The 14,297-nt window shown below is 26.9% G+C and overlaps 2 protein-coding genes across 3 annotated transcripts; both read right to left on the reverse strand.

Moving 5' to 3' along the window:
• Window positions 1-298: 298 nt before the first annotated feature.
• Window positions 299-5,615, reverse strand: LOC148230760 (phospholipase A1 member A). Its single transcript, XM_088193960.1, has 8 exons — window positions 5,367-5,615; window positions 2,089-2,218; window positions 1,797-2,022; window positions 1,553-1,730; window positions 994-1,185; window positions 749-917; window positions 559-680; window positions 299-489 (listed from the first exon to the last, which is right to left on the reverse strand). Exons 1-7 carry the CDS (start codon window positions 5,446-5,448, stop codon window positions 596-598), a joined length of 1,062 nt encoding a protein of 353 aa, XP_088050086.1. The 5' UTR covers window positions 5,449-5,615; the 3' UTR covers window positions 299-489; window positions 559-595.
• A 3,989-nt stretch (window positions 5,616-9,604) lies between these two features.
• LOC148230761 (pancreatic lipase-related protein 3-like) lies at window positions 9,605-14,041 on the reverse strand. 2 transcript variants are annotated; one of them, XM_088193969.1, is made up of 7 exons: window positions 13,794-14,041; window positions 12,458-12,560; window positions 12,210-12,355; window positions 11,872-12,123; window positions 11,501-11,692; window positions 11,270-11,441; window positions 9,605-9,927 (listed from the first exon to the last, which is right to left on the reverse strand). In XM_088193969.1, exons 1-7 carry the CDS (start codon window positions 13,816-13,818, stop codon window positions 9,756-9,758), a joined length of 1,062 nt encoding a protein of 353 aa, XP_088050095.1. In that variant the 5' UTR covers window positions 13,819-14,041; the 3' UTR covers window positions 9,605-9,755. The 2 variants fall into 2 exon arrangements, with proteins under 2 accessions (XP_088050095.1, XP_088050096.1); XM_088193970.1 differs by lacking the exons at window positions 12,458-12,560; window positions 13,794-14,041 and having other exon boundaries at window positions 12,197-12,331.
• Window positions 14,042-14,297: the final 256 nt, after the last annotated feature.

Raw genomic sequence — 14,297 nt, forward strand, 5'->3', positions numbered from 1 at the left:
ATAATTAAAATTATTACCTAAATGCACATAGAGAAAGAACTATTAAAATAAATATTTTTGGTATTGGAAAAATATTTTATAAACGATTAAAATTTGTAAATCTTTAAAACAAGTTAAATAAAATTACCATTAAAGGCAGTAGATCAAATACCATTACGACATTTCCTTGATCGATTACTTCTTGATCTGATTTCATCAGTTTTTGGTTACATAAACCTAATTTGAAATATATTAAAAACCTATTTATATTAATAATATCAGTTTATTACATAAATAAATAATTAGCAAACACAGAGTATTTCAAAATAATTGTGATTTATTGGATTTAAATAATTATAGCACAACATTTCAATTTCACTAATTATATAAATATCATATTTACAATTTTATATAGGTTTATAAATAGTAAAACTATGGTAAATTTATAAATATGCTTGCGGTAACCTTAACATACAAAAATTGTTGAAGAACCACCGTTTTATTTTTAATCTATAAAAAAATATATTTAATTAAACCACAATTTTATAACTAAGCCATTAAGCCAATATGTAAACTTACCCAAAAATTAATCCTTAAAGGTTATTCTTGATTATTGTTACTCCGTCAACTGATCTTTCCCTGGAAAACCTTTTGCATAAGGTGGCTTAGCGTTTGTCGTTAGATAATAAACCCCTCTGGCTCTAAACCATTTATAAATGTTGTAGTATAATATATTTTAATATCAAAGTTAAAAAATTAATTTACTCACTCGTGACTCACATGTTCGCCCATCAGTACGTATTCAGTATCCTTCGGCTCACACCAGCCTATCAGATATGACACTAAATTAGAACATGGTCCTGCCCAAAACCCAGCAGGACTGTTGATGGATTCGATAAAGTATGGCGTTACTTTTGTATGATCACAAGATAACGTTTCTGACAATGATCAATATCACAATAAATAATTGCTCTTATGAAATATTAAAAATATATTTATGGTTTGAAGCTTTACTGAAGATTGTATCGTGGGCACATCCTGGTTGACTTGTTCCACCATTTAGATAGAAATCAGCATGTCCGTTGGGTCCCCATTGTCCCAATATACCAGCTCCGGTGTGCAGAACGTCAACAAAGTGGGCATCTGACGTGTCCAAATCTCTAGATCGGTTATTTCCCATGTAAAAGACTATTGTTGGATCAAGACCTGATGAAAATCATAAATGCATAATCATTATCTAGAAAATCAACGTATAAAATCAATAAGTTGGTGTTAAAGTCAATGATTGACATCAATAAAATACTATATGATAACATTTTCTAATAAATGTGGTGAAACGGATCATTTTCTACAATTGATTATAAGCCACCTATCAATATATCCAGTGTAAAAGGCAACCAATAACTACTATTTGTTTCATAAGAACTTGTATACCTCGGTCGATCATTAATGTATGAGCAAAGAGAATTATGATGAATATAATCAAATACAGTAATAGTAACTAATAGTAACGTCTCATCATGAAAGAAAAATTGAATATAAAATTATTAAAAATATTAATCTTATATCTTACCAGTTATTCTTCCAAGCTTTCCTCTTTCCAAGTGATTGGAAACCAAACCAGCAATATGCGCACCAACACTATATCCAATCAAATGAAGCCTATCAGGCTGAACACCACGGGGATGATATTGAAGATATTCCACAAGTTGTGCTATACATTGACTGCAAAAGCGAGGTGCCCATGCTATCTAATATAAATAGAACACACAATTTAACGCCTCATAAAACCATTTCAATAAATATTGTAAAAATACCTGGCTCAAACATGGCTCTTTCACCAATGTACCATAATCAACTATTATTATATTATAATTGCCACGTGTGAAATAAGCTTTACGCATATCAGTACTCGGAGAGAGATTCCTTCCACCTCCAAAGCCATGAATCACAATCTTTACTGGATATTTACCGTTAAATCTTGAATTGTGTAAAGAGCTCGCTTTTGTTACATCCAAATACTCTCCGTATTCTTGTGTTGATCTATTGTATGAATTACCTATTAATTATCTCTTATACGTGTATATACATATCACAAATACTTCATACCTTGTATATAAATAAAAGTGAATCCTTGGATGTGGACATCTATATGGTGGATCAACGCATGACGACGTATTGAATAAATCAGCTACGTTTTGTGGTCTTTTAGGTAAGTCATCTTCTTGACAAATAGTTTCTAAGTTTAATAAAGACAAATATGTTAGATGGTGTTGTCTAAGTTACTATTCATTTGACAAACCACATATGACAAATTTTGGCCGTTTTATGGTTGGCCTCACATTACTTGTTTTGAAACATGATATCATAAATTACTTTTGTAAAATACTTGTTCCAAATATTCAATCACCGTTTAAACCACATAAATTAAGTGTTGAAATAGGATTTCATGTACAATTAGTATCTTACGTGATACATATAGGCAATTTAAAGTGAATGGGCTCATACATGATAATTTCAAAAATAAACTGAAGAATATTGTTAAATTTTGTATATTGTTAGATTGTGAGTATATGTTGAAATCATTATTTATACTTATAATTTTAAGCTTAAAAAATGTTTGATATATTGAATATATGCTGTAACTTGTTCTAGCATTTATAATAATACAACAATTTTTCACTTTATTTGTATCACAAAGATAAGATAAATGTAAAATACACAAACGTTTACAACTTTGCTTGGATTACATTTTTAATTGCATTGTTAATATATATTAAAATATAATTAATTAATATTTAAATTATTTATAGCTCATATAAAGATGAAATTCAATGTGAACATAAATTCTGAATTAAATTTTCATACTTAATCCTTAAGATCCTGATCATAAATTAGATACCCTCACATCTTCCCTTAACCTTTAAACCTCTTAATCCTGATAAAAATATGTATTTTATTGAATACTATTCGTTCTAAATTTTGTCCAGTTTCACCTTAAGACCTTGAAAATAATGTTATTATCCTACCCCACCCTCGGAAATTTTACCCTCTTTTTCCGTCATTAATGTGAATTATGTTAAATATGATCTAATCCAAATTGAGCTAATTTTTTTATTTAAAATATCGTTTTAAATTAAGCAAATAATTATTTTAACGTTTTCACGTTGAGTAATTATATTTGTGTACTCTTTTTAATTCCTTTCGATATATGTATGTACTCATGTAACAAAAATAGCTATCAGAATACTCACAAATTAATTTCTGCAAAATTTTATTAACGGAAAACCTTGGATTTTTTTATTTAGATATATTAAAATTGGATTTGCATGACATTATTTTAGTTCTTGAGTCGGACCAGTCCAATTTTGAAGGATGTCTAAGTTTTTTTCATTTTATTATAGTTATCCTATGAAAGGCCTATGCAGATCACTAGTGCGTTATAATTATACATTTTTAAAGCAGAAAAAATCGGTATAAGAATCTCCAAGATATTCGATATGGTAGTTCTCAAATCATTTTTTTAATATCATATATACTATTTTGAATTTGGCAATTTTTACGGCCACGTGCGATGCGTAATAATTTTAATTATTTCGCTTGGACAGATCTTATATCATCGAATAATTTCAAATGTAATTCATTGATTATTTTATAAATGGCGTATTTAATAGTAATCTGACGACCATAAAAATCTTTATTTATAGTTTTAATATTAATTGTATAATCATACAATATATACATTACAATAATTTTTATAAAAATATGGTTGATTAAATTAAATATTTAGTGATGAATTTATGGTTATTAATAATATTATATATTATAAAATAATTCGTTTTTACAATAACATTATATGGAGTGTAATGACTAATATGTGACTGTGTGTAAACACCATCCGATCTCTATCTAAATAAAATATGTGATTTTAACTTATGAGATCTATCACAATATGTTACATTTAAGGTTAATGTAGCATATCTAGAAAGTACTTAACAAAGATGACAATTAAACTTCCGTAACCAGTAATATGAAGTGCATGACCGTAATAGCCATTATGACACGAAACATACATACACTTTCACTATTAGCGGAATTATGGACTTTCTTGCCGTACAAGAAGGTGAACTTAGCTTACATTTATATCTTGACCGTGAAGTTTTTTGAAGGTGTGCAAACGCTTAACCTTGATTTTATAAAATCGAGTTAAAAATCAGTAAATTTACTATAATCATACATATTCTCAATAATTTTTAAATATGTTAATGACTTTCAAATAAAATGCAAAATATTATTTAATCAATCGATTGTTTAACATTTTTTTAGAGAATAAAAGTGAAAATTAATGACTTGAATAAAATACATATTTAATTTATTATTTTGTAATATCCCCGTGAAAGTTTTAAAAATTATAAAAAAATATTTATAAAAGTGAAATTAAATCATTCATAATACACATTTTCAAGTTAGCTAAAAATATAATGTATTGTAAAATAATTAAAATAACTTTAGTTATCTTCATGTAGATCTGATGTAATCTTCGATTTATTACATCTAACTACTTTCTCTGTTATATTAGAAGTTTGAATATCATTCATTACTATAGATCATTGTTTTTAAATCATCACGTAAGCAAAATTTTCGATTAACATTTAAAATCACTTCCTAGTATGATATATAATACAAATTAATAATGTACATAATATTATATTTAATATATTTTTTATATTTAGAGTTGTTAAAATCACTAAAGCTTCAATTACAAGTAAATTTAAAATAACGGAACCTTGACAACCTAATCACCTTGAGAATAAATTAATATATATTTTTAATAATAATTAGATCGCAAAAAAATATAAGTGATTATAAATAAAAAATAAGCGTTTAGAGCAAGCATAAACGATTGAAGCAAACAGTGAATTACTAGTTATTAAAAAATGCGGTTAAAGCAATTAACCATGAAGCTCTATATCTTCGTGTTACTTAAATATAATTTTATTAATATTCTTACATGTTTAATAAACTTAACATTTAGGAAGCGAAAAATTAACATTTAGGAAATAATTAAAACCTATAATATACAATATGTTTCGCAAAGTTTCACTTTCGATTTCGCCTTGATCTACAGGACAAATATTCCAAAATGAGAACTTGTTATAATAAGTTTTTGTTCATGGAAAGCAAAAATCGTTAATCCAGTTTTCACATTTTGCTTTCGTAATATTAAAATATAATTTTAAAATGTATATACATAAAAAATATATATTTTATGCAATAAATTCAAAACAACATTTTAAAATATTCAATATTATGCAATTTATATATTATTATAAGAAAAAAATACTAGAATAATGTTATATTAATAAATATATATTTAATTATCTTACCTTTCAACTCGAATATCAATAAAAACAGTGAAAACAATATATAATTTTTATATGTGCTGAAATTGCGATTGATGCAACGCATTGTTCTTTTCTTTATTGTAGCACTTAATTAAACTTAGCACTTTTTTTAGATTTATTGCACATCTCTTTTTTGCAATGTTTACAATGTAGTTTTGGATGTGATAACTATCTTGAAGACGTCCGAAAGATACGTTTAGTTAAACCTATCTGACGCGTGAAAGTGAATCCGCCGTGCAATGCTACTCATACAATTTAAAAAGTGAGTGAGACAGAGGTGTTAAACTTTTTTTTATTATGTGATATTTATTTGTAAAATAACATTAAAATAATTTATATTTCATTCTCCTATGTAAATAATAATATCAAAAATAAAAAAAAAATAAAACAAGCGCGTACTTGGGTAAAAATATGTATTTAGTTTTCACATTTTTTAATTATGCGCTTATTTCACGGAACTGTTTTTTTTTAAATAAAAGTTAAAGTTTGATTGATTTTTTTAAATAATTACTACCAAACATTTATAGTAGTCTTTCTTGCATTGCTTTTTTTATTTTAGTAAAAGCGCTCTCCTCTAAAATATAATAAAAATTTATTAGATTTTCCTTCTTTAATATTGATTTCAGGCCTTTTAATTTGCCTTTAAAATTCGAAACCCGGACTACAAATGTTTCTTGCAGAGATTCAATACTTTTAGTAAAATGTTCTATTGAAAAGGTGTCATGTTCTTGTTTTGATAATTTTTCACAGCATGAGAAATCTGAAAAAAAATTCAATTTCATTTTTTTAAATTAATCTAATTTTGATTCGAAAGCATTTACAGTATTATATAAATCACAAAAAAGTTTATCTCGCCCTTATATTTTATTATTTTAAATATTTTTTATACCTAGATAGCAATTAAGAAGGCGAAAGAACATAAGCACTTGGGATTCGATATTTTTGGTACAGATTTTAATTTCACGTTCATAAATATGTATTTTTTTACTCTGAGATCAAAAAATCGCTTTAACACACTTCTGCGACTCAATCACCTCACTTCAGTATGGTGCAACATATTACCGTACTCAACCTCAATCATTTCAAGAATTGCCTTGAATTGATGATGATTAAAACTGGTCTTGCGAATAAAATTTACTGTTGATATTACAACGCACATGACTGAATCTGCGACCGAAAAGTTTGCTTAAGAATTATACAGTGAAATGTGCTTTGTATATCATTATTATCAAAATATTGCCGAAGTTGATCCATGAATTCAATATTTGAGTCATTAATGGTTTCTGATACACATTGAAATATATCTATGTTTCAAACTTTTTAACGCTGCTTAAAATGATTTATTTGCACGGCAGATCTAAATTAACAACTGAGATGTGTGACTTGGATTTTCGCTTTCGTCGAGTGCAATGGAAAAATTCGTAAAGTTAAGAACTTTTTTATTGAGTTATTCCTTCACATTTTCTCCTATATCTTCAATTCCTCTTGTAGTAGTTCATGCAGACAAACTTACTGCCGCAAAATTCTTCACTATTTCAGGACATATTTCTTCAGCCATAGCTAAACTAATTCCGTCTTTGTCTATAATTTGCAAAACTCGGGGACTTGCTCGAACCACAGTAAAAAAATTGTTTTAAAAACATTAATTCAATTTTGTTGATTTTTAACATGTTAAGCTCACGTGTTTTGAGATAGTGGACAGTTTTTTACGGATTTTTTTCCTGTGAAATTATTTATCGCTATTATCAACGAATAATTTTCTTAAATGTTGTGTATACCTGATTGCAAAAAAAAGACAGATACAGTAACCGGTTTATTTTGCATCATAAAGATGCATTCTTTTCTTAATTATTTATTGAAATAACTTTCCTAAGAAACTAATTACTATATTTTCAACCTCTGACATAACAAGTCTAAAGTAATGTCTTTAACATTATTATTATACTTGCAAATCATTCATATTTAAATTTATGTACGTGCAACTTTACTTGTCGATGCAAAAATCGCAATAATAAAGATTATATAATACAGATTATTAATATGCTAATTTATACACTTCACTTTCGGTTAATTGTCAAGGAAGCCAAGCTTTTTCTATTAAATACAATTTCATCAGTATAGTTTATTTTTACATTAATATCTTGGTCAAGGATCAAGTTTTATTAGTGATAATATTTATTTATGGACTATTTTACATACAATATTGATCAAATTACCTCCTGACCTGATATTAAACAATCCACTTCTATATGCATAATATTTAATAAATTTATACATTTTTTGCTTAACATTTTTTCCAGGCCAAGTACCTGTCGCAGGTCAAAGTTACATCTGAGTTGCAAAAAATAGCAATTATGATCACGTAATCTCAGCAAAATTGTTGGGTGAACAAATAACAAGCACAATCCGTTTCCCACATGCATTATCGTATGCATGCAGCCGTTGCAAAAGTGCACGACAATTTTTCTTTATACTAAATATAAGTTACGATGACCCCGTTTATTGTCATGTCTTTTAAAGTCCATTTATTAATTGTATTATACTCATTGACAAGCTTTCAGGCTCTCATTATGTAACGTGTCAGCAGTCATAACGCCAGCATAACATGAACATTTTCTTATGACAATGAAGTATCTTCCAAGAAAGCCATATTGAAATGAAAAAGCGACCGTGGGCCATTTAAATGCGCTTTTCTATAAAAGGAGGAATGTTTCGATTTTTCTTTAAGACTATGCATGTATAAAAGCATTGAATATTTTTCACTTGTGATGGAAGGCCATGAATGTGTATATATCTATAGAAATTTCAAAAGAGACAATTGCATTAGCAAGTACAAATTGCAAAATTATACTTTGCAATATTCTTATTATCGCTATTTTACCAGAACAAAAAATCTGTCCAGTCCTGTGGATGTTTAAGATCATTGAAGTGCAGATCTTAAATCAATGTTATCGTTGACTGAACAGTAAGGAACATATCATTGTCATGTTGAAACGGAATACGTGTAATCAGAGTCAACGTCGTTTTGTCTAGGATAATTTTTGTTAGATATTTGTATAACATATTAATAAAAGCTTTAAATTTACCCTCTTGTTTATCTTAAAGGAGAATACATATTATTTTTCGCAGATGGTTTTGTGCGGTCTTTTGATTAAGAGGTATTGCCGGCTGGTGATAGTAAACCCAAGAAAACACTTGCCGTAAATACGCGTTAAAAGCGCAATAAATCAAAATTTTATTAGTCTTCACGGCTCGCCAACAAGTGTATTTGTACATGAGCATAAAAATTTTAGAAAGGTTACCTTCTCCAAATACAAATGCTATTATATTGACAGGTGGAATGCGAGATGACAAGTCCAGTGTTGCCAAATCTTCACTTGTTCGAACTCAAATCGATAATCGGTATTTTATGGATTCTCTTTTGTAACTGTTGATTTTTTAATTATAAAATGATTATTTTAGTTATAATTAGTTGTTTTGCTAAAATATCTATTTTTATATTTATTTTCGATTAAGCGCTAAAGTATTTTATATAATGTTTCGATGTGATTGCACTTGATTACAGCTATTGTTTTTCACAAATAATAAGTAACATAATTTATTTTGAAAATTATACGCTAATCAGTGTTTTGTTTATTTATTTTTATAGTCGTATATTTATTACTTTATTATAATTAAATTTATTGATAACTGGTGAGAATTTTTGCGAACCAATTTCATCGATTCTTAGACACATCCACAAAATGTGTTTACACCTTAAGAGAGAAACGGTCATGGTAGCCACTCTAGTGATCGGTAACCAAAGAGTAGAATAACAATATTATTATGCGCATAGTAGAATGTAATATATATTGTGCATCCTTTCCAAACAAAGAGTACTTTTATCAATGATATTGCAGGTGATTAACGCCTATTAGAAAGTCCGATATTTCCAATTATTAACGCAATTGTTTGGTCTCAGGATCTCACTTTTGATTATAAAAATATTTGCAGATAGTTAAAAACCCCACAAATGCTTATAGTTATGCAACACAAGGATCTGTAAACAATGATTAAATCGACTATATCAAAAATACATACTATGTTTGCTAGCAAAAACCTTATTGCCAGCAATATAATATATTCAAACGTATAGCAAAACCAAGCATGTAATTTAATTTATAAATCAAGTTATTTTATCTTTGTAGTTAAAAATACAAAATTGTAATTAAAACACAATGTTCATGTTAGTTATCTTTATAATTTTCATTAAATTGATTATATTATTTAGGTCACTAGAGTTGACGAATGATTGTGTTTCAGATAATACAATATAATAAATTAATTTATTCAGCATTCCATAAATATATCACTTCATTCATTAATTCACTACTACCACACGCTATTTATGACTCCAATATTAGAATTGTAGTATTGGTTTTCGAGTTCACTCATCGTTTCATTTTGCATTAAATCATTGTATGACTTCAAATCCTGGGCTGATAATTTTCCTCTTGCATACGGTGGACGGTCGCTTGTCTTGACAAAAAATAGTCCTTCAGTTCTGTAAAAAAATTATCATGAATATACATAGATAATTTAATAAATTAAATAACTTGTATTTTTATGTTTTAACAAACGTTTAATATCACTTATATAATATATAAATTATTTAATATAATATTTTAGATAAATAAATAATTAATGAACGCATTGATTGGCAAATTGAATAGTACGTACGCATCTTAATCATCGTTTGTGCAATTTATTTTACCTGTCAAAAATTTTAGCAATGATTTATATTATTAATAATCATAGCTTACGTTGATTATACGAATTTTGAAAACATAATTCAAAATCTTAACATGCGTTAAAATGAAGGTGAAAGTTTTTTTCTACTCAAAATTAAATACTACGCATGTGTCACAATGATTTTTAGGCACGCAGGCGCCTAATGTTTAATTTTAAAATTCTCTCGACGTTATTAGCATCACAATAAAATTACCAAAATTGTGTAATACTTTTAATACGCAGATTCAAAACATAAACGTGAAAGTAATATTTTTTACGCATGATCGCCTATTTTATGACAACACATGTCATACGTCAACTTATTGAATAACGGTTGAAAAAATATTTAACATATATTGTGTATGTATTTTATATAGTAGAAGAACTTTCACGAATGATGATTAGTATTTCGTTGACTATTTTGTGCAATTGTAATACTTTATGTTTCAATCTGTTGTACTTGGAGAGAGAGAAAATCGAATATGGTAATAGAAAAACGTAACAATTGTGTAAAGATTTATTTTTAAATGTCGCGGTTGCAGTCGTGAAGATAAAAAACGTGATGATTCAACTTCATAGTGAAAGTGAACTTTGCATCGAAGTTAACGAACGAGTTAAATCCGCCAATATCACGGTGAAGGTTGTTAAAACATAAAGAAGAAAAAGTAATATAAATAATTATATAAAATTATTTTATATATTAAAACTGTATTTCAAAACGAGTATTTGTTGCAAAACTTTAAAAAATTAATTATTTTTATATAGATGTAGTTATTTAAAATCCACGTGTAAATCTACATATTAATGTTTTTAATTTAGCATTATTAGAAAATTAGAGTTAAATGCCTGTAGAGTTATATTTTAAATTATTTTATTTTTATATTTTAAAACGTTTTTAAAATATTTTTTTAAGTAATAGTGTTCAATATATACATAATGCGTAACTTTCAACTTTTTTTGCGTATATATTATATTTAAATACACCTGTAAAAAATATATGTTGCACTCGAACGTCACCAAAATAAAAACAAGTAATTTATAAAATTGTTAAATAGTTAATAATATTTATAAAAAATTGTATAAATATTATAAATAATATTACATAAAGAACTTACGTATTTGGCGTGTTCATTCCCATTTCTACTTCTTCAGTCTTGTCATCGAATCTACATAATCCAATTATAAACAGAAACCATGACGAGCATTTTTTTCCATAAAACCCATAATGACTATTTATTGATTCCCCGTAATATGCCGGTGCTCTTGCGTGATTGCAACTTGCTTCAGCTAAAAAAAATTAAATGAAATCTTACTGAAACAGTGAAAATAATGAATTAGATACTAACCACTCTTATCAACATTTTCGCATCCAGGTTGCCGCATTCCTCCATTTACATAAAAGTCGACATGTCCCAAAGCTTCAAGCTTGCCTTTATCTAAAGCATTTGTATGTATAACATCCACGAATTTTGCATCAGATTTGTCCAACTTTTTATCAGTCTCTGGCGTCACAAATAATGGCATAGCGGGATCTAAGCCTGTAAGAACAAGTTTATTGACTAGAGCGTAGAATTTATGTCAACAATAATCAAGGTGACAGATCAAGGCATACACTATTATATAGATATTATTTTAGTATTAGTGGTAGGCGTATTATCTTTAAATTACAGTATATAAATGCTTGCGAAAAGATAATTTTTTGTGTTTTTTTAAATACCTGTTATTCTTGTTAGTCTTCCGGATTTTAAATTATTTGCGATAGCGCCTGAAACTTGAGCTCCCAAACTGAAACCAATCACATGAATGGATTCTAAAGGTACTTCTTTCGTGGTTACAATTTCGTCCAAGAGTTGAGCAGAACACATTCCCACCAAAGGTACGTTTGCTGCTGCTGCTACATAGCAAGGTTCTTTCACTAATGGATTATAGTCGACCGATATAACGTTGTATTCGCCATGTTTGAAATATTCTAAAAATATATTAATATATTTTACAAATATAATAATCATTTGATAATAAAAAAAATATTATAAATTATATACATTTTAATATTACCAGGACGTATTTGAGGATTCGGATCGTAGTCTCTGCTTCCCGTGTAACCGTGAATTAAAATTATTGTTGGTACGTTTTTTAAGAAGACGGCATTTTCCATCGACGGGTCGTTGACTTTTATCTGGTAAGGATCTTCTTGAGTGTCGCTGTTATTTTAGATTATAATAAAATATTTTAGTGACATCTGTCGATTTGTAGTGAAATTATTTTACTATTCACTAACCTTTACAGAGTTATTATTTACTAACCTTTTATACAACCAAAATGTGATGTTCGTATTTGGACATTCCAATGCTGGTTGAATGCAGTTATCATTAATCAAATTACACGTTGATAGATGAATTAAAAGCACTGAATGTAAAATAGTAATTTTTTAAAATAGTTTATGATTTTATATTACATGTTTATACAATAAGATTAAGACATTATTAATATATAATTTCTCTATAATATCGATTATTATTATTATTTGATCACGTTAATTTTCTCATAAAATAGTTTGATCTGATTTTGTAAATTATTTTAAAATTGAATTAATTTCATATTGTATTATCTTTCTTGCCTTTCTAGTTAGTAATTATATTTTTTATTATTTATTATTTTTTATTTTTAATATTAATAAACATATTTTACACAAGATTCTTTCTGTATAAATATAATTAGCTATAAATTATTTGAATTTGCTTATAAAATTATTGACGTTATATCTGATTATGAAATTCACTATAAAATGAAATTGCTTTCTTTGTGTATTTATTTTTCTACCTTTCTAGTTTATTAATCTTCTTTCTAAATATTTATTATTTATAATAAATGTATTAACATATAAGAATCTTTATGCATAATTCGAAAACAAACTTAATTTGACTATATTATTTAATAATATTATATAATTTATAATAGCATAATTTAACTATTAAACAAACTAAAATATTTTATATTATTAGAAATAATATCTTATATTTTCGATATTACTTATATAACTAAAATAATTAATTTTAAAGAAATCTGTATTTTTAACATGTAAATCGATTTGTTTTATCTTTATAGCAAAAATAAAATGACAAATATATATTTAGGTATCTTTTCAAATGAAAAAATATCACTCAGTAATTATTTAAAGCTCAATAAAGTAATAAGATTCATATGAAATTATCTTGTGTTTAATATAATAATATTTTTTTATATGAATTGGTTTACTCCACTTTTGCAATAAAATAATTTAATAATGACATTTTGCTCCTATCATTGTGATAGATATATTATAAAAATCTCACATTTCTTAATCATAAAAAAGCGATTTCATTGTCACAGAAAACAACGCTGAAAAATGTTTAAGAATTACTTCATCATTTTTTCTCGGACCTATTAGAAAATAAATGGTATCTAAATAAACTGAAAAAAAATCCTACGAAAAATACAGGATAATAAAAACATGACCAATTATGTTAAGCAGTTTTCTCTCAAAGCCAATCATGGAATAATACATACATGGATGATATTTACGCAAAAAATATCGTAGAAAATATTATTTTTTTGCGTTTCCCCAAAAATATATTTTATGATTTAAATTTTTTTTCTTACGTGAAAATAAAACGGGTACCATCATCACGGTTGCTTCTTTACCGTTACAGTAAGTTGATTATTTTTTCAACCACACAAAACACGACTCGTAAAAGTGCCTGTTCTGTTCGCTGTGAAGCTTGACACTGCTCTAATAAACAACACAGACTGATGTCGAATTTTCTTCGACTACTACGCGCTCAGAATATTAACATATTTCAGTGATATCGAACGAACACAAACAAAACTAATTGTGCTAAACAAGAAATGTGTCGGTAATATTAATCGAACAACAATTTGTAGTCATGACATTGCACCGTTGTAAATGTTTGTTTTAAAAAATCGAGGTCAGATATTTTGGTGGGTCCGGTGACTTTAATATTATTTCTGAAATAAAAATATTAAAAAACATATCTTTAATAATTAAAATAAATTATATTATAACATACATATATGATCAAACTTGAATTACAAATTTTTTCACATTTTCTAAGAGTTTATCATATGTCTAAACATTTTACTCTA

This window comes from Plectrocnemia conspersa, unplaced genomic scaffold, assembly GCF_051122295.1.
Source record: "Plectrocnemia conspersa isolate PC_06_02 unplaced genomic scaffold, ASM5112229v1 ptg000010l, whole genome shotgun sequence".
In the NCBI taxonomy this organism is placed as follows: Eukaryota; Metazoa; Arthropoda; class Insecta; order Trichoptera; family Polycentropodidae; genus Plectrocnemia; species Plectrocnemia conspersa.